This window comes from Archocentrus centrarchus, chromosome 18 (genome assembly GCF_007364275.1).
Source record: "Archocentrus centrarchus isolate MPI-CPG fArcCen1 chromosome 18, fArcCen1, whole genome shotgun sequence".
Taxonomy (NCBI): Eukaryota; Metazoa; Chordata; class Actinopteri; order Cichliformes; family Cichlidae; genus Archocentrus; species Archocentrus centrarchus.
Window position 1 is genome coordinate 2,691,301 of NC_044363.1, and position 23,736 is coordinate 2,715,036.

Here is a 23,736-nt window from a genome sequence, read left to right on the forward strand (position 1 = left end):
CAAAGAAACATAAACTGATCTTTTTTATAATATTGATTTGATACTCCAAAGCCATACCTATAATGTAAAACAAATTACTTTTGCTTTTCTTTTTTCCCCCTGTGAAATCAAGACATCAATTCGGAAAAAAATAGGAAACCGAAAACGGTCCGTCTTTTTATTTTTCTTAAACAAGAAGTTTAACATGTCGTCAAGGCAACTCGAGGCACGTAAATTCAAAGTGTTTATTAGTCGCTTGCTGTTGTTAGTTTACGGTTTTCAGAGCTGTCCGCTGGAGCGGCTTTAAAACCACATCCTGAAGAAAGTGTAGACTTGGCATGAAGGCGTCTGTCTGCTTCAGCAATCACTGCGGTTATTTCGCAGTTACGGAGAAGAAAGGGACTTCTTCCCGAGGAGCATCACGAGATTTTGCATGTAAAACGACTTGAGTGAACTCTCTGGTGTATATCTGCAGGTGGAGGTGTAAAAAGCCCAAGAGACGAGCGTGTGCTGTGCCGATAAACGACGCACTGCTCCATCTACCGAAAACTTTATGGTGGTCGATGGGAAAGTTTCTCTGATGCTGCGTTTTTCTGTTTTTTTTTTTTTTTTTTGCGATTTATGTCTTGATTTCAAAGGAAAAAATATATAGTTAGTTTTACATTACATGGACTTGGAGTATGAAATGAAAAAAAAAAATTCTGTTTGTCGTTTTTTTAACATCCTTTTTCAAAATGAAAAAACGACCAAATGACCAAAAAGCAGACGGACCCTGTACCACCTCTCATTTTCTAATCTGTACAAAGAGGATGAAGACGTCTTCTCTGATCATCGGTGATGACAAGTTCAGATAAAAGCTCTCCAGTATTTTCCATCTGATTAAATGTCACCACCCTGTGGCAGAAAAACATTTCTGCAGCTCTGAAGATTTTAAATTTGAAACATTTTCAGATCAAATCAAAGTGCAGGTTCTTCTTCTGGTTGTAGTTCATCTAGTTTTGGTCAGTCAGTGTAATAATCAGGATCATGAACAGGATCAGATGTTGTAATGAAATCAGACTGTAGATTTTCCTTCTTCTAGCTGTACTGACTGACCTTTGACCTCATGTGTCGATGACTCTTCACCTCTGTCTCCTCTCACAGGGAGAAGATGATCTGCAGGATCCTGCTGCTCCTCATCCTCACCTCATGTGTCTCTGGTTAGTTTACAGCTTCACTTTATGAACTCCAAATAAAGCTCAACAACAGATTTGTTCCAGTTCTCAGTGTGTCTGCTCCTCTCTTTCCCTCTCTGTCTCCTCAACAGGATCATTTGTAGTCAATGTGACACAGACCTCCTATCAGGCAGAGGAGAACCACAACATCACACTGGAGTGGACGTTCACCACCAACCCTGACAGATCCATCAAAACTCTCAACATCCTCTGTGGTCATAACACTGGTCAGAATACCTCAGTCCTGTATCGTGTTCATGAAGGTGTTGAGGTGTCAGAGTCTCAGGATGCAAAGTTTTCAGGACGAGTCCAGAGTGACAAAGACGCCCTCAGAGAAGGACGAATCAGACTTCAAGTGTCCAGACTCAGGACTGATGACTCGGGTCTGTACCTGTGTGAGGTCAACACTGATGATGGCTTCAGTGTTGGAAGATGCACAGCCAGCATCACTGGTAACTTGATTTAGTCAATGTTTATATAGTTTCTTTTATTAAGATGGTTTTCACTGTTACACTGACTGAGCTGTTAAATCAGACCAAAAGATGGATGTAGCTTCCGGGTGTGACCAATGAAGCTAATGCAGAGGTGCCTTAAACCTGCATTCTTGTGTAGTGCCAGCAGGGTGCAGTGCTTGCAAAAAGACCTCTATTTCCTTATCTGTGACCTCAGTAACCACCTACCTGCTGACTTTATGGACTCATTTGCTTGTTTCATGTCACTTTTTAAGCTTTAATGAGTCAAACCTGAATCGTGACACTTAGGCCCAGTAGCTCCTGTCATGGTCCAATGTTTTGGTTTTTTCTTGATCTTTGAAGTTCTGTTGTTAAATTTCCACAGTTTGCTTCTGGTCTAGATTCTTAGTTTATTAAAGGTTTTGCACTTTTTCTTCAGTGTTTCCCATATTTTGTCAAGTCTTCATCTCTATTTGGTCATTTCCTGTTAGGGCTGCATAAAACGATTATTTTAGTATTCTATCGATTATTCCAGCGATTTATCGAGTAATCGGATAAGAAATACTTTTTTTTATCAACAGTTTATCTGCATATTTTAACTTCCGTACTGCAGTTTCTCACCATGTGAACAAACAGCGGTGAATGGAGCAGCTACAAAGTTCTCTTTTCTTCACCTTAACACTTGCTGATCAGGTGCTTGATGAAGGACCTCCAGCTGTTTCACAGATTTAATGATGGTTACTAAAAGAAAAAGCTGCTGTTTTGGACGCTGGAAAAACGTTTCCTTTTTCACTACTTGAGCTCACCGTCACAGCTTCGCCTCTTTGCGCTTGCGCAGTTAAAACCGCTGCCTGCTATGAGTGTTTTGAAAAACTAGTGGCTGCGGGAGCCATGGCGCATGTGTGAGTAATGGTGTAATGCTTTGTATTCACAAGCATTCTCGAAAATACGTTTCTACTGCAGGTCTATATTTAGTCACTAATAAGGGATTAAAGTATAAAAAATATTTTGAAGGAGCCCCTCGGTCCTGGGGGGCGGGCCTTCGGGTACCGAACCATCGTTAGTGCTAATGGCCCGCGCTCGCTAGCAAACCAGTTCTGGTAGCTACAGCTGAAGTAAAGACAAAAATAGCAGCTGAAATTCTCAGCGAGCACAACACACACAGACACACAGAGAGCAGTGGAGGCGTGGAAATGCATGTCAGCGACAGTTGCCACCCGTCCCGTAAAGTACGGAACACGGCATGTTACGGAGCCGTATTCCACGGAGTCCCGTAACATACGGGGTTCTGTATTTTACGAGACAGGTGGCAACTCTAGATGATCCACTCTGTGTTAAATGAAATCCATCGCAGCGACGGAGAGCTTTTTAGAATGTGTGCTTGTGTATACGTGAGTGATTCACACTCCAGTCCAGTAGGTGGCGGTAATGCAGTTCTATGTTGGTTTGCCAGCCCCCAATAAACCCACAAAAAAACGTCAGCACTAATGCTGCTAATGCTAGTGAGGAGCGCTGCTTACACCGAGACAGCTGAGCGCTGCAGAGTTTAAACGAAGCATCGACACAGTAAATTTGTGTCGATAAATTTTTAGAATCGATTTAATCGAGTTAATCGATGAATCGTTGCAGCCCTATTTCCTGTTTTACTTTGTTAGTTCTTGTCTTTTGTGCTTTGTATTCAGTTTTGCTTCCTTCATTCATTTAGATTCACTTTGCCTGTGCTCCCTGGTGTGTCCTATCTTCCTGATTACCTTGTGTGTGTGTGTGTGTGTGTGTGTGTGTGTGTGTGTGTGTGTATACACCATATATGTGGACCTTGGTTCCTTATCTTAAGCTGACTGTAAATAACATAACATTAAAATTGATTGTGACTTAAAATTTGATAAACCAATTAATTGTGTTATAAAATCAAAGTTTCATTAACTTAGGTTTCTTCCTAAAGTCAAGTTAAGTTTTGTAATGCCCTTTATGTTGGTGTGAATCAGGTCTTCCTGTCACATCTTCGATTCATCTAAATTGCAGCTGCTCACCTTCTTAGAACCTGTAAGATGGATCATATCTTACTTTTTTCTGGCCTCCATGCCAAACCAACTTAGACTAAAGAAAAGCTACAGCACAAAGAGCAGCACAGAAAACACAAGTGCTGTTGCTAATGTGTGATTGGTTGGACAGCCTACAGGCTGTCCCCAAAGTCCCCCACTGCCCACAGTGTTAGTGTGATCAGAGGTACCCTCACACAAAGGAAGAAATAGACCTCTGTGTCTCCCAGAGAGTGCAAATGCATACAACTATGAATTCAGGGTTTGGGGTAATGTGTGCTAAAATGTGTTAATTAACTTTCCCCTCAGATGAGCAGAATGGTGTTGAATTCTTGTTTATGTTTATGGTCATTAATAGAGTCAGGAAGGAGGAGATTATCCAGGCCGTGCTCATTGGCTCACGACTCGTGTTGTGTGTGCTGTCCTCTTTCTCAGTTAGATCCAGCTCTCGCTTGTCACAAGACGGTGATGGTAAAAACACGCTTGATGATAGACTTCAATTAAATAATGGATCATGTTTTGGTGGTTACCTCCATCTTTTATATACAGTCTATGAAGTAGCCTCGATGGCGTTTACCTGCTGAGAGCTGTTTTATTCTATTCATTAAGATCATTATCTGAGACTGTAATCTGTATCTCTAACATGGTGAGCTGGACATGTCAAACATTCAGACCGTCCTCAGTTTAATTCTGATCATGAATAAATATTTTATGTCCTTTACAGCAGCTGATGATCAACTCCAACCTCAGAGACCAACAACAAAACCTCCAGCAGAAAGTGGAGGAATGACTGGTTTCTACATTTTAATGGGAGTGTTAGCAGCTCTGCTGGCAGTCTGTGTTATACTGTTAGCTGTTTTTAGAAATAAAGAGAGGATACAAAATGCTATAGCAGAAGTACAGATGTTGAGTGTCTTATAGAAACAACCTATCAGGAATAACCTGACAGGAATCTGCAGAAACACAGCCACACATTTACTGTTCACACTGTTGGGTTGTTCATGTGGTGCTGTAACAGGAGAGTTAGGAGTTGGTTACATTCAACACAGAAATAAGTGAAATAGTTTAAGTAGATTGTTGTAGCCACCTACATGATATCTAATAATATCTGATATTGTAAACATTGTTTATTGTTGGGACTGTTTAACCACTGAACTGCTGATTGCATTTCAGAGCTCTCTGTGGCTGTGTGCTTATACATGTTTGATTGTTCCCTCTGCTGTCTGCATTTGGTGCTCTGTGTATGTGTTACTCTGCTAGCCTCAGCTGTGACACTTAAAGCTTCAGCCATGAGTCATAATCCATAATGTGGACTCTGAAATGCATGAGTGCACAACTCTGACACCTATACTGTGTAAATGTACAAATCTAAGACTCACAGACTGGGATCCAAACACAGGCTTGAAGAAACAAGGATTCAAAGTATGAAGCAGAGAAATACATGAGGTGAGGAATAAGAAGTGGATGGAGGGAAGGGAACTCTGAGGACACCTGGTGGACACTTGGAGGAAGACAGGTCTGAGGAATGAAGATAAGAACAGCCTGCATGGAGGACGTGAGCAGACTCTCCTGAATATTTACCTGTTGGTCTTCAGCAGTTCAATTTTTTAAGCTCCAGAGAGACTTTTAAAGAACCACATAAGTACCACAGTGTGTGTCTTTGGCACACAGACTACACTAGAGTGAGTCGATGAGTTTCTGCTCAGAATTAATTGGAGTCTTGTGTAAAACTTTCTCTAGCATTTGTTTAGCTCATAAATATTGTTGTCTGTAAATGATTCACTTTATTGTATGTGTGTTAACAAATATATTAAGTGATGCTTCATTTCTTTAGAAATGAACCCCTTAAGCTGTAATTTAAGAACAAATATATTAGGGTTACTTAACAGTAAGAGACACTACCCATGTATTAATATCACTATATGATGTGTCTGTGTAGGTTCTCAGTCATTCAGGTCATAGTAGAGTCTAGAGCTTGAAAAATCACTGTATGATGCTCCTTGTAATATCTAGTAAAGTGTTTCCTGGAAACATATTTCATTTGTTTCCTCTTGACTGAATTTTGTTTTATTTAAACTGTTAATATTATAAACGGCTAATGCTTCTTCCTCTCTGAAAACATTCAGAGAATAAACAATGAGGCAAGAATGAAAAATACTTTATTTAACCCCAAAGTGAAGTAATTATTATTACTGCAGCAAAATCATTGAATATGCACATGATAATGTAGCTTAAACAATGTAGAATTGAAATATATATATATATATATATATATATATATATATATATATATATATATATATATATATGTGTGTGTAAAATATGAAAAAGGTCAAATAAAATGCTCAGTGAACAGAACAAAGAATCTGAATTCAAACAGTAATGATGCAGGAAAATTCCCTCAGTCAGTAACATGGACGTACTCCAAAGTTCAGTCACCCCACTCATGTCCAGTGGAATTTCTCCACCTTTCTTCTTGCCTCTCAGATTAAACCCAAAAGCCTGGGATCAGCTACAGCTAATTTCAACTGCATTCTCAAAATAAAAAGAAAAAAAAACAAAGTTTCTTTAATTGTTTTTCTTAATACTTATAGAGTTCATATGACTCAGTAATATAATGCATGGGCCTAAAATTATAGTGGGATTACAGTGTAAGACAGGAAGGATAAGCTACTTAATAATACCTTAAACTGATGTGTAAGCTACACAAAGTTACTCACTATTCAAAGGATTGAAGCTACAGTTGTTACCCCCTTATAATCTGCTGTGAAATACATTTAAGCATTCTTGAGTAAAAATTAAATGATATGCAGTATGTGAGGAAATGACACCTTTAGCCACTGGGTCTATTCTGATTCTGAAACTTCCTGTTTGTTGGCTCTGAATTTAAGAACTTTTCGCTCAAAAAGTTTCTCTTTAAACAGCCGAGAATCAATTATGTTATATTGTGGTAATTAATTTTTTGGCAGTAAATGATAGTTTTACTTATTTTCATTTTAATATAGGTTTTGTTTTTTTTTTCAAGCTTAGCAGTGGAATTAGAGCAGAATTAAGCTCAGCTGGAGGAGGCGGGGAGGCCGTGGTGGATTTCTGGGACACAGCAACACTGACGAGTAAGGACTGAAAACGTGTTGAATAAGGAGTCCAATTATTAAATTGAATTAAGCCATTTCAAACAGTTTTACAGATTAATCCGGGTCAGGACTGCATCTCATCCCCGTGTGGGATGGCATGAAGTTCAAGTTACAGTTTCATATGGTGACAGCTTATCAATCTTGGTTACATCATATACAAAACAAGAAATGTGCAAGACAGAGAGAAAGGATTCCACAGCTGCTTCTCCCTCCAAGTGTTCCTTTATCATGTTTAGTCTCGTTGACCACTCCACTCGAGAGTCCTTGCTTCTGTTATTGATACAATGGTGACATAGCAGAAACCTTTTGTCCTAAAACATTATGTGCTTCTGTGTCATTGTTCAGTTATATTTAGTTTACAGTCTAAGGCAAATTTCTCAGGCAAGTAAATGTACATAAGGTAAGAGGACACATATACCATGAACTTCATGGAACTCATTTCCTTCACCTCACAATGGTGCAGTGGTGTGGATGCCGCAGCCATCGGCGGTCAGAAAACTACATGAAAAGTGTACACTGAGTGTTACCCCCTCCCCCCACGTCGTACGCTTTGTCAATATTTGTTAAACGTCCTTTACCAAAGTCGCATTAAAATATTTAACAGATTTCTGAGCACAGTGTACCACATGAAAATGGTTCAAGGTCAGTAAGCAAAACAAGCATTCATACATAAGGCGCACCGATCATAAGGAGCACTGCAGATTTTTGAGAAAATTTAAGGATTTTAAGTGCAGCTTATAGTCCGAAAAATATATGTTAAAATACGTAGAGCGTAAAAGTAAAGCATCATGAGAAAAATAAATATTCAAGTGAAGTACAAATACCTGATCATTCTATTTAAGTACAGTAACAAAGTGTTTGTACTTTGATAATACCCACCTCCAATTTACTGGCTCAAACACCTGCTGCACCCTCTCACCTTTGATGGTGTGTGAGGGAGCGAAACATTGAAGCTAACATGAACTTAAATGCAACATGAGCATCATGTCAGTGGCTGCTTTATCTCTATGTTTAGGATCATTATCCTCCTGCTTTGACTAAAACTGAAGGACAGTTTGTTAACTTTGAGAACTCTGACATTTCTAAAGTGAAGTTTATTTATAAAGAAGAAAGGGTTAACAAGCTGAGAAGTTCAGGTGATCAGTGAATAAAAAGGGTTAAACACACAGTATCGCTCTCAGAGAGCTCCTCTTCCTGGAATGAAGCACAGCCTGATAACTCCTCCCTCTTCTTCCTGCTCTTAAACACAGCACCTCCTCTCTGTCCATGTTTCCTCGTTCCCTCCCCTTCAGATCTGTAGTTTGAAGATGGGTGTAACCAACATGTGGTGACGTGTCAGAGCTGACAGGCTCCATTCACTGCAGAAACCCATGCTGCTGAGATCAGAGCTCAGACTAGTTTCAGTTATAAGGAAGTGAAACTCACACAGTCACTGACACTGAGAGGAGAAATGGCGCAGAAAGGAGTTCAGCTGGACCGAGAAACCTTCATTTGTTCCATCTGTTTGGATCTACTGAAGGATCCGGTGACTACGAGCTGTGGACACAGCTACTGCATGAACTGTATTAAAAGATTCTGGGATGAAGAGGAGGAGAAAAAGGGAATCCACAGCTGCCCTCAGTGCAGGAAGACTTTCACACCGAGGCCTGTCCTGGAGAAAAACACCATATTAGCTGTTTTAGTGGAGGAGCTGAAGAAGACTGGACTCCAAGCTGCTCCAGCTGATCACTGCTATGCTGGACCTGAAGATGTGGCCTGTGGTGTCTGCACTGGGAGGAAACTGAAAGCCATCATGTCCTGTCTGGTCTGTCTGGCCTCTTACTGTGAGAAACACCTCCAACCTCACTATGATGCAGCTCCATTAAAGAAACACAAGCTGGTGGCCCCCTCCAAGAAGCTCCAGGAGAACATCTGCTCTCGTCATGATGAGGTGATGAAGATTTTCTGTCGTACTGATCAGCAGAGTATCTGTTATCTCTGCACAATGGATGAACATAAAGGCCATGAAACAGTCCCAGCTGCAGCAGAAAGGACTGAGAAGCAGAAGGAGCTCGAGGTGAGACGACTAAACATCCAGCAGAGAATCCAGGACCGAGAGAAAGATGTGAAGCTGCTTCAACAGGAGGTGGAGGCCATCAATGGCTCCGCTGATAAAGCAGTGGAGGACAGTGAGAAGATGTTGACTGAGCTGATCCGTCTGATCCAGAAAAGAAGCTCTGATGTGAAGCAGCAGGTCAGATCCCAGCAGGAAACTGAAGTGAGTCGAGTCAAAGAGCTTCAGGAGAAGCTGGAGCAGGAGATCGCTGAGCTGAAGAGGAAAGACGGCGAGCTGGAGCAGCTCTCACACACACAGGATCACAACCAGTTTCTACACAACTACCCCTCACTGTCAGCACTCAGTGAGTCTACACACTCATCCAGCATCAATATTGGTCCTCTGAGGTACTTTGAGGATGTGACAGCAGCTGTGTCAGAGACCAGAGATAAACTACAGGACATCCTGAGAGAGGAATGGACAAACATCTCACTGACAGTCACTGAAGAGGATGTTTTACTGTCACCATCAGAGCCAAAGACCAGAGCTGGATTCTTAAAATATTCACATGAAATCACACTGGATCCAAACACAGCAAACAGAAAGCTGTTATTATCTGAGGGGAACAGAAAAGTAACATTAATGAAACAACAACAGTCTTATTCTGATCATCCAGACAGATTCACTGGATGGTGTCAGGTCCTGAGTAGAGAGAGTCTGACTGGACGTTGTTACTGGGAGGTGGAGTGGAGAGGGAGAGGAGTTAATGTAGCAGTTACATACAAGAATATCAGCAGAGCAGGGCTTATATATGAATGTGTACTTGGAAACAATGATAAATCTTGGGGATTACGTTGTGACACAAACAGTTATACATTTTGGCACAACAATGTCCACACTGTCCTCTCAGGTCCTCGGTCCTCCAGAGTAGGAGTGTACCTGGATCACAGAGCAGGTATTCTGTCTTTCTACAGCATCTCTGAAACCATGACTCTCCTCCACAGAGTCCAGACCACATTCACTCAGCCGCTCTATGCTGGACTTTATCTTTATGATGGAACCACTGCAGAGTTGATTGAAGTCAGATAGACAGAGAAGATAGGTTCATGTTGATCCTGACCATTATATGTACTTGTGTAGTTTCTAAATGAGGCTTTACATTTTAGAAGCTGAGAAGTTCAGTGGTCCATTGATGTCTGAAAATAATATTGCACTGATTCAAACTGTACTTACATTTATATACCTTACATCAATATAAATCTGGATCTGTTCTTATGGCTGATAATCATGTGAGTTTCAATTATACTACTCTTCATATTCAGCATGTTTTCAGTCTTGAATCAGTCTGGTTAGTGGTTTTATTCTGTAGTTGCTGTAGTGGGTTGTCAAATGCAAAGAATCCATTGGAGCTGCAGTGATTCATCAGTTAGTCGATGATTAGAAAATTGATTGTTTTATAATTATTTTAGTCATATTTAAAACTGCTTCCAGTTTCTGAAATGTGAAGATTGTTGATTTTCTTGATCATATATGAAAGTAAACTTAATGTTTTTGAGGTTTGAACTTTGAAAATGGAACAAAAATTTGAATCTTTGAGCTGTTTGAGATTTTTACCTGTTATCTGATACTTATACTCATAAAAAGTCTCTTCCTAACATGAAGTTTACTTGTTCACATTTATCTTCATTGTTTTACTTTTACTCACTGAAAAAAAAGTGAACTACTCAATAGTTCACACATGAATCTTGAATCCAGGTGATTCAGTGTGAGGTTTGAATGTTTGATGAATCAATATTAATTGTCTAAATTATCTACACAGATCATAAAAGGATTCAAACCTGGCAGCATTTACAAATGACTTTATTCAACTTTTCTTTATTTATTTCATCTTTACCTGAAACACTGATTCCAGTCTTTGATCTACAGATTTCACTGTGCTCTAATAAAAATACTTTATCCTGTTATAAATTTATGATTCAGACTTAGTTCTGTGTTCTTACCAAATGTAGTCTGTGGTGACTGAATTCAGAATTAATTCTGATATTTTCAGAATTAATTTGTCTGATATAGATAAAAATTAATTTGATTAAAATCTTTTATTTTAAGTGTGCTGATAAATTAATGTGACCTCATGTTGGCTGCAGAGTTACAGAGAATCATATTTCCTGTTTCCAGCTTCAAACAAACAAAGGTTCCTGATAATAAATAACTAAAGAAGTGATGAGAAACATTTTCCTGCTGCCTTCAAACATCACTGACAGAAACACCACAAACTGCCTGAACAGGAGAAACAAACTGCAGAACCTGAATCATGATACTTAGAGCCAGTAGTTCCCGTCATGCCCTATTTTTACATAGAGAAATGTCTTCAATGTTAACAATACTCATTAAATCAAAACTATTTTAAGCCTGCAGTAAGAGATCAATATTCTGTGATTATCTTTAACTTTTCTACAAATACTTTTTGGTAACTACATCCTAGAACACACACAAAGCTTTTCCATGATAAACAAAGTACATACTGCACTCTTACAGGGGTGTATACTATATAATATCTATTTAATGTATAACAATAAGCTAGACATAATGCATACTTAGAAGATATTCACATCACATTATACACGTGTGTACAGGAATATTACTGTATAATGCACCCACACAATATAATCTGCTGGTATCAGTGTATTCTGTACAGCATCACTATAATCATAAGGCAAACATGTTGTTTACATTTGAGCATCATTGCTGAGCAATTGCTATGGGTTTAGCATTGCTCAGTGATGAGTCATAGTCTGTATTCATGGTTGTGAGGCACCCCTGGCCAACATGTTAGATGCTCAGCCAATCAGAAGGCTGCAGCTTAGAACTGATGTTATTATAAACAGACGGGTCTTTACTTTAAATTTGGGATTCCCCAGTTTCTCACTATCCAGCTGCTGTCAGCTGTTCAGTGACCTGTCAGCTGCTAGATGTGGGGACTCCACACTTTCTCCTTTCAGTCAATAATGGTCAAGTAGGGATAGCCAATCACACAGCACAATATGATCACATCATTAGGCTAAGCCAATCAGGCATGAGAAAGAGGCTGAATATTGTTAGGCTATATTATTGTAGCATTAGCAGCCTGAAATCCTCCATGTTGTTTACTCTGCACTTTAGATAAATACAGTCAAAGTGTACAAAGAGTACTAAACATCCCAGAATATGAATATTGTGTTGCACAGCCCAGATGAAAATATTCTCCCACTTATTTTACATGTTTATCTTTACAACATTTATTTCCTGAGCTCACAGCTGTGAGATGTCACACAGTGTTCATTACAGGCTTGTTAACATCCTTCCTGTCAGCGTGTCGTCTATCACAGCTGTTACAGAGTTAAGACCTTTAAATTAAATAAAGCCACAATTTACTGAAAAATCTGACACTAAACCTTTTAGGCAAATATTGTCTGGAAGGGAACACAGGTGTGGAGCGAAAGTTTCCTGACTTCCTGTACCTGTTGGTGGTCTCGAGCTGGGGGGTTGGAGCAGAGCCGGCCCAAGGCATAGGCGACATATGCGGCTGCATAGGGCCCCTTGACCACCAGGGGGCCCCCAAGCTCGCCTTCATTTGTTTTGTTTTTTTTGTTTTTTTTAACATGCTAGTGTCCTAAAGAAAGAAAAAACCTATCCCCTCCTCATATTTGTACAATTGTAAAAACACTACTTTAATGAGTAGGCCACGTGCTGACTGACTATGTGTGTGTCAGCGTGAATTCATGTAGTTTGGGCACGCATGCGCATCAGCAGTGCTCCAGGTGACCTGATGCTCCGTCAGTTTAGGTCATTTTTGGATGAAGATACGAAACAGAAATGTGACAGAAAGGAGCTGTCTCTGTGAGGCAGAGAGGAGGGAAAGGAGAAGATTGGAGGAAGAAAAAGACAAAGGTATGTTTCCACGAGCAGTTACAATAGTTTAGTTTGTAACCAGCTCCAAATGTACTTAGCTATCGCTAGCCGGCTAAGTATGGTACTTATCATGTCACTGTGTCTCTGTCAAAAACAACCTGTCAGCCTGTGTCACCTTCCTTACTCTGTTAGTAGTTAAGATACTTTTTGCTTGGATCTTATCATCATGGTCGTGGGTTTATGACCCAGCATTTATAATTTTAGGGCATTCATTTTTCAGTTTATATTGTTAATGTTACTGTTTGATTCCTAGTTTACTGTGTTGTTGCAGTTTTGAATTTTTGTCTTTTTCTGCTAATTCCTGGTTGGTTTCATTGTTTCTATCCTCAGGCTTCTTAGTTTTCTGAGATCTGTTCTTGGCTGTTGTTCACTTTCTATTTAATCCTGTTTCAGTTTCCAGCCTTCCTGTGTTCCTGGTTCTGTTTGGTGTTTGATTGTTTCTGGTTTGTTCTCCTGTTGAGTGGATTTTAGTCCTGTCTCTGTTCCTTGTGCTGTAGTTTAAGTCCTCCTCTTGTGTCTAGTTATGATCTTGTTGCTCTAGTGTAGGTGTTGTAGTCCCTCAGTGTGTCTGCTTCCCTGTGTCCTCAAGGCAGCATTTGTTTCCATGTCTACTTCCTGTTTTGCTTTGTATCATATTCAGTTTTACTCCCCTTGTCTTGCTCCGCTGTGCTCCCTGGTGTGTCTTCTCTCCCTGATCACCTCGTGTGTGTATCATCTGTGTCCTCCTGTTCTTTGTCACATCGTCTCACTCAGGCAGTGTGTTTCCTGGTTCAGAGTTTCCCTGAGTATTCCTAGTTGTTGACCTATTAGCTCCAGGTGAGCTTTCTAGTTTTCTGTTACCTGATGTGCATCCAGAAACAAAGTTGTGTATTACTGAGTTCACACATTTTTCTCCTGAGCCCTGTGTTTGGGTCCTTATCCTGCCTGCCACACTGCAGAATCATGACTCTTATATTTCAGGGCTGTTCAGTATTTACAAGGTTCAGTGGACGGGACATGCTAGCTTTGCATATCTTGGTTTTATTCATGCATGTTCAGACAGAACTGCATCTGTGAGCTGTGGTGGTTTATCCTGGTTCAATCACTGTTCCTGTGGTGACAGCATTTTGTTTTCTTCACACTGTGGTCAGGTTGCATGGATAGACTATTGGACCTCACTTTTATGTCCCATTTGTGCTCTTGGAGTGCCACCATGCCATTTTGTGGTATAGTAGCGTAATAACATTTACAGTACTGGGCCCAATCGTTGACCACTTGTGTTTGATATTATTCTATTGATGCTCCGCAATTCTGTATGCTGCATAGTTATTATTTATATATTACAAATGGCATATTTACTAGTCTGTAATTGGATGCATTTGCACAGTTAATGACAAATATACATCTTTTGGATGAAAAGAGCATGTCCAACATGCCCAAAAGCAGGTCAAACACCCTAAATTACATACTTCCTAAAAAGTCTATGCCCTCTAGAACGGATATTGAATGCAATCAATTATGTCATGGACATAGTTTTACAATGTGTATCATATTGAAATACATTGTTTTTCAATGGGCTGAGACTGAAACAGCGATGCATCCCAAAAAATGAATATTCAGTTTCAACCTTTCTGTATTAATAACTGTTAGGCTCAGGACACAATGAAGTGGTATGAGGGGGGCCCCCAAATCAAATTTCGCTTAGGGCCCCTTCAAGGCTCGGGCCGGCTCTGGGTTGGAGTGACACATCACTGCTGTCTCCATCAGAGGTTCGACTCACATCCAAAGCAAAATGTTCTGAGGGTGAAAATCTGAATTAGTGTCAGTTCAGTTACATCATAGTTACAGTCCAGTCCTAAAGTGCTGCAGGAGTCAGTTTACCAGAGGTCTCGAGTCGCCATCTCTTCAGACTGTCATCGTAGTCAGCAGTCAGATAACAGCTGTAGTTTCCAGAGTCTTCAGCTGTGACTCTGGACAGATGAAGTCTGATTGGTCCTCCTCTCAGAGCGTCTCCGTCAATCTGAACCCGTCCTGCAAACTGCTCATGCTGAGACTCTGAGTCCTCGACTCCTCTGATCATTTTATAGAGTCTTAGTGACGTCTGAGCGGGAAACACATCACGTTGGCGCGAGACAAGTCAGTTTGGATCCGACTGTCCCATCTGATGGTGATGTTGCCTTCCTCCTCTGCCTGATAGACAGTCGGAGCCTTTTTAACAACAAACATCCCTGTAGAGAAGACACCACCTCTTTACTGTGTGTGTTTTATTTTACATTTTTACAACAAAAGATTTGTTCACCGATTTCTTTAAATGTGGAAACTCACAGACGGAGGACATCGTGCTGAAAAACAGAAGGAGCTGAATCATCTTCTCCCTGTGACAATAAAGTTTGATCAGAGGAAACACTTTTAATATCTTTGTAAAGAACAGGATAAAAATATCAGAACTGAAATATTTCACATTTTGTCTCACATTCACTTTTTCATCTGCTTAAAAACCAGCAGATCCAGTTTCTGTGCAGCCAGGATATAATGATCATTATTCTGCACATACTTTGAGATACAAGATTTAAAAGCTTCTCTGGACATCAGAGTGCAGTGTTTTGTTTTGTATTACCCAGCAAACATGTTTTCCTGTTTTTAAGCTGTTTTCTACCTCTCCTCGTGTTGGAGCTGCGTCTCTGACGGCTGTTTCTGTGAATCATGAGCTCCTCTCTGGGAAGGCGGGCGAACATGTGAGGAGGTGTTCCTGCTGACCTTACTGGGTGCATTACAATGAGACAGTGACCTGTAAAAATAAATAAAATAAAATAAAATGCTGTATATTTTCATCAGATTAACAGATAACAAAGCTGGCCAACAGAGGGCGCTGCTCACCTTTAAATTAAATGGCTTTGAAAGTTCAGCTTTGTTCAAAGTTTCCTTCTTAAAATTTTTACCAAAATTACATTTGTTGTGCTTTTTTAAGACATGCTCAGATTCACTTTCTCTATTGAAAAAAATCATTTTCTTCCAAACTGATCATGATCAGCCTACGTCATCGGTACATATATTTTGAAACAATTAAATGCACCAAAAAGTAAACATACAGGAGGTTTTAGAGTCTTCTTGTCTGCAGGAGAGTGAACAGCGAGCTGCCCTCTTCATGATTAATTTACTGATCAGCTGGAAGAACAAACAGCAGTCTGACTGTTTGAGGTGAAGAAGCTGCAGCTCATTGTTCAATATGTCAAGACTTGTGACGCACACAAAGCGCACAAACTGTTCACCGTTAATCACAGTCACACCCTGCTTTACAGTCTGTGTTTAAACACGAACATTACAGCCTAGACCTGTTACTGTACTACCTACACTCACAGACATTTTGAAGGGACCAAAGATAAATAAAATAAAATAAAATAAAATAAAATAAATATTGCACACTAAGAGGGAAGAATGAAATACAAATACTGAAAATCATACTAAAAAGATCAAATGCATACTCCTGTTGTCTCTTCTTCTTTAGTCTCTTCAGTGTCTCCACTCTGACTGAAGTGTTTGGCCTCAGTTATAACAGCATGAAATGTACACAGCACTCCTGTCAGTGAGGAGGAGGCTTTGGTGGTTGGTGATAATCCTTCTCTTTGTTTGTTTGTGGTTCATTCTTCTTTCACTTTTGTTTTGTGTCACGGGTCAACAGCTGGGCAGTGAAGCTGGTTCAGATCAGCTGACAGACACAGCCTGGACCTTTAACTGCTGCACATTTATCTGACTGTCAGAGGCTCCTGCAGTCACTTTGTTTTAGATCCACACAGTCTGATGAAGTGTTCATGGATCCAGGAGCTGTTTGAAGAATCTGCAACCAAAATATGTTTGAACATAGAGATTCATATTTATATTATTTATAACTCCAACGCTCTGTAAAAACAGTAATAACAATGAGGGTTAAAGTTTTCTTTCCCCTGTTAACAGCAGGGAAACTGCAGCCTGCAAACTCACCTTTAAAATGACTTCATTATTTATTTTAAGTCTAAGGACAAAAAGTTCAGCCTGAAACGTCCATCAGGTAGAATTTGTGTGTAACTGTAAATTTTTAACTTTAATTTCTCATAAGTTTGATGTGAACACAGTTTGTGTGTTTTATTTTGAGTCATTTAAACAAACCTTCATTGATCACACTCTCCTTTAACCTGAACATCATCACCATAAACTACAGCGTTTACCCAGACAGCACAAACATTATCAATACTAGTGGAAAGTTGACTTCACAAACACACAGTGAGGACTCCATATTTACAACAAGAACTTTGTGTCAACAGTTTTTATGTCCACAACATTTGACTGTAACTCACTCAATAAGTTGTTCAGTAAGAAAACCTGCAGCTCAATGCTGGACCTGACCATGACCCCAGCATTACAGACTGACCCAGTGAGGCCAGAAAGACCTGCATCTGACCTGACAGTAAGACTAAAACCAATCTCCTTTTTAGTTTCCCAGCTTGTGCATCCTGTTTCCCTGACTCCTCCTGTTTTAGTCCCTCAGCAAATGATAGAAAAAAAGGTGTTTTAATACCATGTAGTACAATGCTTTTCAAATAGTGGGGCGTGCCCCCTAGGGAGGGCGTGGTGCGCTTACCAGGGGGCGGCACGTCTGACCCCGGGGGACATGCTTTTGTTGCCGTACTAGAATAAATTGTAATTGCAAATCCACAACAGTAGGTGGCAGTGGCGCTCTCATTGTCAGAGTGTGCACAGTAAGTAACAGTAACAGCGCTATGGTGCACGTTTTTTTTTTTTTTTTGCCTACTCACAGCATAGAGCGGGTTCTGCCGCAACTATTTATAGTCGGGGGGGGGGGGGGGCATAACAGAAAATAATAGAGAAGCACTGATGTAGTGGAATTACATTTTCATTATATTCCTTTTTATTGTTGTTCTTGTGTATTTCCTCTGTGATGCAACTTTGACTGTAAAGTGCTTTGGTCACCTTAGTTGGTTCTTGTTAATTCAATCGATCAATCAATCAATCAATCAATTATATCTAATCATATCTGATATTGTAAATGTTTATTGTTGGGACTGTTTAACCACTGAACTGCTGATTGCATTTCAAAGCTCTCTGTGGCTGTGTGCTTAAACATGTTTGATAGATTTGTACATTTACACAGATTAGGTGTCAGAGTTGTGCGTTCATGCTCTTCAGAGTCCACATTATGAATTAGGACTCATGGTGAAGCTTTAAGTGTCACAGCTGATGTTAGCAGAGTAACACATACACAGAGCACCAAATGCAGACAGCAGAGGGAACAAAGACTCACAGACTGGGATCCAAACACAGGCTTGAAGAAACAAGTATTCAAAGTATGAAGCAGAGAAATACATGAGGTGAGGAATAAGAAGTGGATGGAGGGAAGGGAACTCTGAGGACACCTGGTGGACACTTGGAGGAAGACAGGTCTGAGGAATGAAGATAAGAACAGCCTGCATGGAGGACGTGAGCAGACTCTCCTGAATATTTACCTGTTGGTCTTCAGTAGTTCAATTTTTAAGCTCCAGAGAGACTTTTAAAGAACCACATAAGTACCACAGTGTGTGTCTTTGGCACACAGACTACACTAGAGTGAGTCGATGAGTTTCTGCTCAGAATTAATTGGAGTCTTGTGTAAAACTTTCTCTAGCATTTGTTTAGCTCATAAATATTGTTGTCTGTAAATGATTCACTTTATTGTATGTGTGTTAACAAATATATTAAGTGATGCTTCATTTCTTTAGAAATGAACCCCTTAAGCTGTAATTTAAGAACAAATATATTAGGGTTACTTAACAGTAAGAGACACTAAGATCCATTCACTACCTATGTATTAATATCACTATATGATGTGTCTGTGTAGGTTCTCAGTCATCCAGGTCATAGTCGTCTCTAGAGCTTGAAAAATCACTGTATGATGCTCCTTGTAATATCTAGTAAAGTGTTTCCTGGAAACATATTTCATTTGTTTCCTCTTGACTGAATTTTTTTTAATTTAAACTGTTAATATTATAAACGGCTAATGCTTCTTCCTCTTTGAAAACATTAAGAGAATAAACAATGAGGCAAGAATGAAAAATACTTTATTTAACCCCAAAGTGAAGTAATTATTGTTACTGCAGCAAAATTATTAAATATGCACATGATAATGTAGCTTAAACAATGTAGAATTGAAACATATATATATATATATATATATATATGTGTGTGTAAAATATGAAAAAGGTCAAATAAAATGCTCAGTGAACAGAACAAAGAATCTGAATTCAAACAGTAATGATGCAGGAAAATTCCCTCAGTCAGTAACATGGACGTACTCCAAAGTTCAGTCACCCCACTCATGTCCAGTGGAATTTCTCCACCTTTCTGTTTGCCTCTCAGATTAAACCCAAAAGCCTGGGATCAGCTACAGCTAATTTCAACTGTTTGTCTTTTAATTTTGAAAATGCAAAGTGTCTTTAATTGTTTTTCTTAATACTTATAGAGTTCATATGACTCAGTAATATGATACATCCACCTAAAATTATAGTGGGATTACAGTGTAAGACAGGAAGGATAAGCTACTTAATAATACCTTAAACTGATGTGTAAGCTACACAAAGTTACTCACTATTCAAAGGATTGAAGCTACAGTTGTTACCCCCTTATAATCTGCTGTGAAATACATTTAAGTATTCTTGAGTAAATATTAAATGATATGCAGTATGTGAGGAAATGACACCTTTAGCCACTGGGTCTATTCTGATTCTGAAACTTCCTGTTTGTTGGCTCTGAATTTAAGAACTTTTCGCTCAAAAAGTTTCTCTTTAAACAGCCGAGAATCAATTATGTTATATTGTGGTAATTAATTTTTTTGGCAGTAAATGATAGTTTTACTTATTTTCATTTTAATATAGGTTTTGTTTTTTTTTTCAAGCTTAGCAGTGGAATTAGAGCAGGATTAAGCTCAGCTGGAGGAGGCGGGGAGGCCGTGGTTGATTTCTGGGACACAGCAACACTGACGAGTAAGGACTGAAAACGTGTTGAATAAGGAGTCCAATTATTAAATTGAATTAAGCCATTTCAAACAGTTTTACAGATTAATCCGGGTCAGGACTGCATCTCATCCCCGTGTGGGATGGCATGAAGTTCAAGTTACAGTTTCATATGGTGACAGCTTATCAATCTTGGTTACATCATATACAAAACAAGAAATGTGCAAGACAGAGAGAAAGGATTCCACAGCTGCTTCTCCCTCCAAGTGTTCCTTTATCATGTTTAGTCTCGTTGACCACTCCACTCGAGAGTCCTTGCTTCTGTTATTGATACAATGGTGACATAGCAGAAACCTTTTGTCCTAAAACATTATGTGCTTCTGTGTCATTGTTCATTTATGTTTAGTTTACAGTCTAAGGCAAATTTCTCAGGCAAGTAAATGTACATAAGGTAAGAGGACACATATACCATGAACTTCATGGAACTCATTTCCTTCACCTCACAATGGTGCAGTGGTGTGGATGCCGCAGCCATCGGCGGTCAGAAAACTACATAAAAAGTGTACACTGAGTGTTACCCCCTCCCCCCACGTCGTACCCTTTGTCAGTATTTGTTAAACGTCCTTTACCAAAGTCGCATTAAAATATTTAACAGATTTCTGAGCACAGTGTACCACATGAAAATGGTTCAAGGTCAGTAAGAAAAACCAGCATTCATACATAAGGCGCACCGATCATAAGGAGCACTGCAGATTTTTGAGAAAATTTAAGGATTTTAAGTGCAGCTTATAGTCCGAAAAATATATGTTAAAATACGTAGAGCGTAAAAGTAAAGCATCATGAGAAAAATAAATATTCAAGTGAAGTACAAATACCTGATCATTCTATTTAAGTACAGTAACAAAGTGTTTGTACTTTGATAATACCCACCTCCAATTTACTGCCTCACACACCTGCTGCACCCTCTCACCTTTGATGGTGTGTGAGGGAGCGAAACATTGAAGCTAACATGAACTTAAATGCAACATGAGCATCATGTCAGTGGCTGCTTTATCTCTATGTTTAGGATCATTATCCTCCTGCTTTGACTAAAACTGAAGGACAGTTTGTTAACTTTGAGAACTCTGACATTTCTAAAGTGAAGTTTATTTATAAAGAAGAAAGGGTTAACAAGCTGAGAAGTTCAGGTGATCAGTAAATAAAAAGGGTTAAACACACAGTATCGCTCTCAGAGAGCTCCTCTTCCTGGAATGAAGCACAGCCTGATAACTCCTCCCTCTTCTTCCTGCTCTTAAACACAGCACCTCCTCTCTGTCCATGTTTCCTCGTTCCCTCCCCTTCAGATCTGTAGTTTGAAGATGGGTGTAACCAACATGTGGTGCTGTGTCAGAGCTGACAGGCTCCATTCACTGCAGAAACACATGCTGCTGAGATCAGAGCTCGGACTAGTTTCAGTTATAAGGAAGTGAAACTCACACAGTCACTGACACTGAGAGGAGAAATGGTGCAGAAAGGAGTTCAGCTGGACCGAGAAACCTTCACTTGTTCCATCTGTTTGGATCTACTGAAGGATCCGGTGGCTACGAGCTGTGGACACAGCTACTGCATGAACTGTATTAAAAGATTCTGGGATGAAGAGGAGGAGAAAAAGGGAATCTACAGCTGCCCTCAGTGCAGGAAGACTTTCACACCGAGGCCTGTCCTGGAGAAAAACACCATGTTAGCTGTTTTAGTGGAGGAGCTGAGGAAGACTGGACTCCAAGCTGCTCCAGCTGATCACTGCTATGCTGGACCTGAAGATGTGGCCTGTGATGTCTGCACTGGGAGGAAGCTGAAAGCCATCAAGTCCTGTTTATCTTGTCCAGCCTCTTACTGTGAGAAACACCTCCAACCTCACTATGATGCAGCTCCATTGAAGAAACACAAGCTGGTGGCCCCCTCCAAGAAGCTCCAGGAGAACATCTGCTCTCATCATGATGAGGTGATGAAGATTTTCTGTCGTACTGATCAGCAGAGTATCTGTTATCTCTGCACAATGGATGAACATAAAGGCCATGAAACAGTCCCAGCTGCAGCAGAAAGGACTGAGAAGCAGAAGGAGCTCGAGGTGAGACGACTAAACATCCAGCAGAGAATCCAGGACCGAGAGAAAGATGTGAAGCTGCTTCAACAGGAGGTGGAGGCCATCAATGGCTCCGCTGATAAAGCAGTGGAGGACAGTGAGAAGATGTTGACTGAGCTGATCCGTCTGATCCAGAAAAGAAGCTCTGATGTGAAGCAGCAGGTCAGATCCCAGCAGGAAACTGAAGTGAGTCGAGTCAAAGAGCTTCAGGAGAAGCTGGAGCAGGAGATCGCTGAGCTGAAGAGGAAAGACGCCGAGCTGGAGCAGCTCTCACACACAGAGGATCACAACCAGTTTCTACACAACTACCCCTCACTGTCAGCACTCAGTGAGTCTACACACTCATCCAGCATCAATATTGGTCCTCTGAGGTACTTTGAGGATGTGACAGCAGCTGTGTCAGAGACCAGAGATAAACTACAGGACATCCTGAGAGAGGAATGGACAAACATCTCACTGACAGTCACTGAAGAGGATGTTTTACTGTCACCATCAGAGCCAAAGATCAGAGCTGGATTCTTAAAATATTCACATGAAATCACACTGGATCCAAACACAGCAAACAGACAGCTGTTATTATCTGAGGGGAACAGAAAAGTAACATTAATGAAACAACAACAGTCTTATTCTGATCATCCAGACAGATTCACTGGATGGTATCAGGTCCTGAGTAGAGAGAGTCTGACTGGACGTTGTTACTGGGAGGTGGAGTGGAGAGGGAGAGCAGTTAATGTAGCAGTCGCATACAAGAATATCAGTAGAGCAGGGATTGCAAGTGAATGTTTTTTTGGATGGAATGACAAATCTTGGGCATTACATTGTGAGACAAACAGTTATACATTTCAGCACAACAATGTCCACACTGTCCTCTCAGGTCCTCGGTCCTCCAGAGTAGGAGTGTACCTGGATCACAGAGCAGGTATTCTGTCTTTCTACAGCATCTCTGAAACCATGACTGTCCTCCACAGAGTCCAGACCACATTCACTCAGCCGCTCTATGCTGGACTTTATCTTTATGATGGAGCCACTGCAGAGTTGATTAAAGTCAGATAGACAGAGAAGATAGGTTCATGTTGATCCTGACCATTATATGTACTTGTGTAGTTTCTAAATGAGGCTTTACATTTTAGAAGCTGAGAAGTTCAGTGGTCCATTGATGTCTGAAAATAATATTGCACTGATTCAAACTGTACTTACATTTATATACCTTACATCAATATAAATCTGGATCTGTTCTTATGGATGATAATCATGTGAGTTTAAATTATGCTACTCTTCATATTCAGCATGTTTTCAGTCTTGAATCAGTCTGGTTAGTGGTTTTATTCTGTAGTTGCTGTAGTGGGTTGTCAAATGCAAAGAATCCATTGGAGCTGCAGTGATTCATCAGTTAGTCAATGATTAGAAAATTGATTGTTTTATAATTATTTTAGTCATATTTAAAGCTGCTTCCAGTTTCTGAAATGTGAAGATTGTTGATTTTCTTGATCATATATGAAAGTAAACTTAATGTTTTTGAGGTTTGAACTTTGAAAATGGAACAAAAATTTGAATCTTTGAGCTGTTTGAGATTTTTACCTGTTATCTGATACTTATACTCATAAAAAGTCTCTTCCTAACATGAAGTTTTGTTGTTCACATTTATCTTTATAGTTTTACTTTTACTCACTGAAAAAAAAAATGAGCTACTCAATAGTTCACACATGAATCTTGAATCCAGGTGATTCAGAGTGAGGTTTGAATGTTTGATGAATCAATATTAATTGTCTAAATTATCCACACAGATCATAAAAGGATTCAAACCTGGCAGCATTTACAAATGACTTTATTCAACTTTTCTTTATTTATTTCATC

General features: G+C 39.8%; 3 protein-coding genes and 1 long non-coding RNA gene across 4 annotated transcripts; 3 read left to right on the plus strand and 1 right to left on the minus strand.

The window, feature by feature from the left end:
• Positions 1-212: 212 nt before the first annotated feature.
• Positions 213-5,663, plus strand: LOC115797616 (selection and upkeep of intraepithelial T-cells protein 1-like). Its single transcript, XM_030754214.1, has 5 exons — positions 213-414; positions 1,123-1,178; positions 1,286-1,645; positions 4,409-4,499; positions 5,624-5,663. Coding segments are annotated over exons 1-5 (549 nt in total). The 5' UTR covers positions 213-412.
• Positions 5,664-8,218: 2,555 nt separating this feature from the next.
• LOC115797223 (tripartite motif-containing protein 16-like) lies at positions 8,219-10,508 on the plus strand. The gene has a single exon (XM_030753746.1). The coding sequence runs from the start codon at positions 8,269-8,271 to the stop codon at positions 9,940-9,942; it is 1,674 nt and encodes a 557-aa protein (XP_030609606.1). The 5' UTR covers positions 8,219-8,268; the 3' UTR covers positions 9,943-10,508.
• Positions 10,509-14,920: 4,412 nt separating this feature from the next.
• Positions 14,921-16,399, minus strand: LOC115797225 (uncharacterized). The gene is made up of 4 exons (XR_004021397.1): positions 16,263-16,399; positions 15,437-15,568; positions 15,106-15,155; positions 14,921-15,008 (listed from the first exon to the last, which is right to left on the minus strand). It is a non-coding gene; the product is annotated as an uncharacterized LOC115797225 (long non-coding RNA).
• A 4,829-nt stretch (positions 16,400-21,228) lies between these two features.
• Positions 21,229-23,501, plus strand: LOC115796756 (tripartite motif-containing protein 16-like). The gene has a single exon (XM_030753176.1). It carries the CDS (start codon positions 21,262-21,264, stop codon positions 22,933-22,935), a length of 1,674 nt encoding a protein of 557 aa, XP_030609036.1. The 5' UTR covers positions 21,229-21,261; the 3' UTR covers positions 22,936-23,501.
• The last annotated feature ends 235 nt before the right edge of the window (positions 23,502-23,736 follow it).

Bases quoted from the DNA above. Each gene is read 5' to 3' on its own strand.
- LOC115797616 (XM_030754214.1), top strand. The intron at 1,646-4,408 runs GTAACTTGATTT...TGTCCTTTACAG, and splicing joins ATGCACAGCCAGCATCACTG to CAGCTGATGATCAACTCCAA. The intron at 4,500-5,623 runs GTTAGCAGCTCT...GTGTCTGTGTAG, and splicing joins TTCTACATTTTAATGGGAGT to GTTCTCAGTCATTCAGGTCA.
- LOC115797223 (XM_030753746.1), top strand. From the start codon at position 8,269: ATGGCGCAGAAAGGAGTTCAGCTGGACCGAGAAACCTTCATTTGTTCC.
- LOC115796756 (XM_030753176.1), top strand. From the start codon at position 21,262: ATGGTGCAGAAAGGAGTTCAGCTGGACCGAGAAACCTTCACTTGTTCC.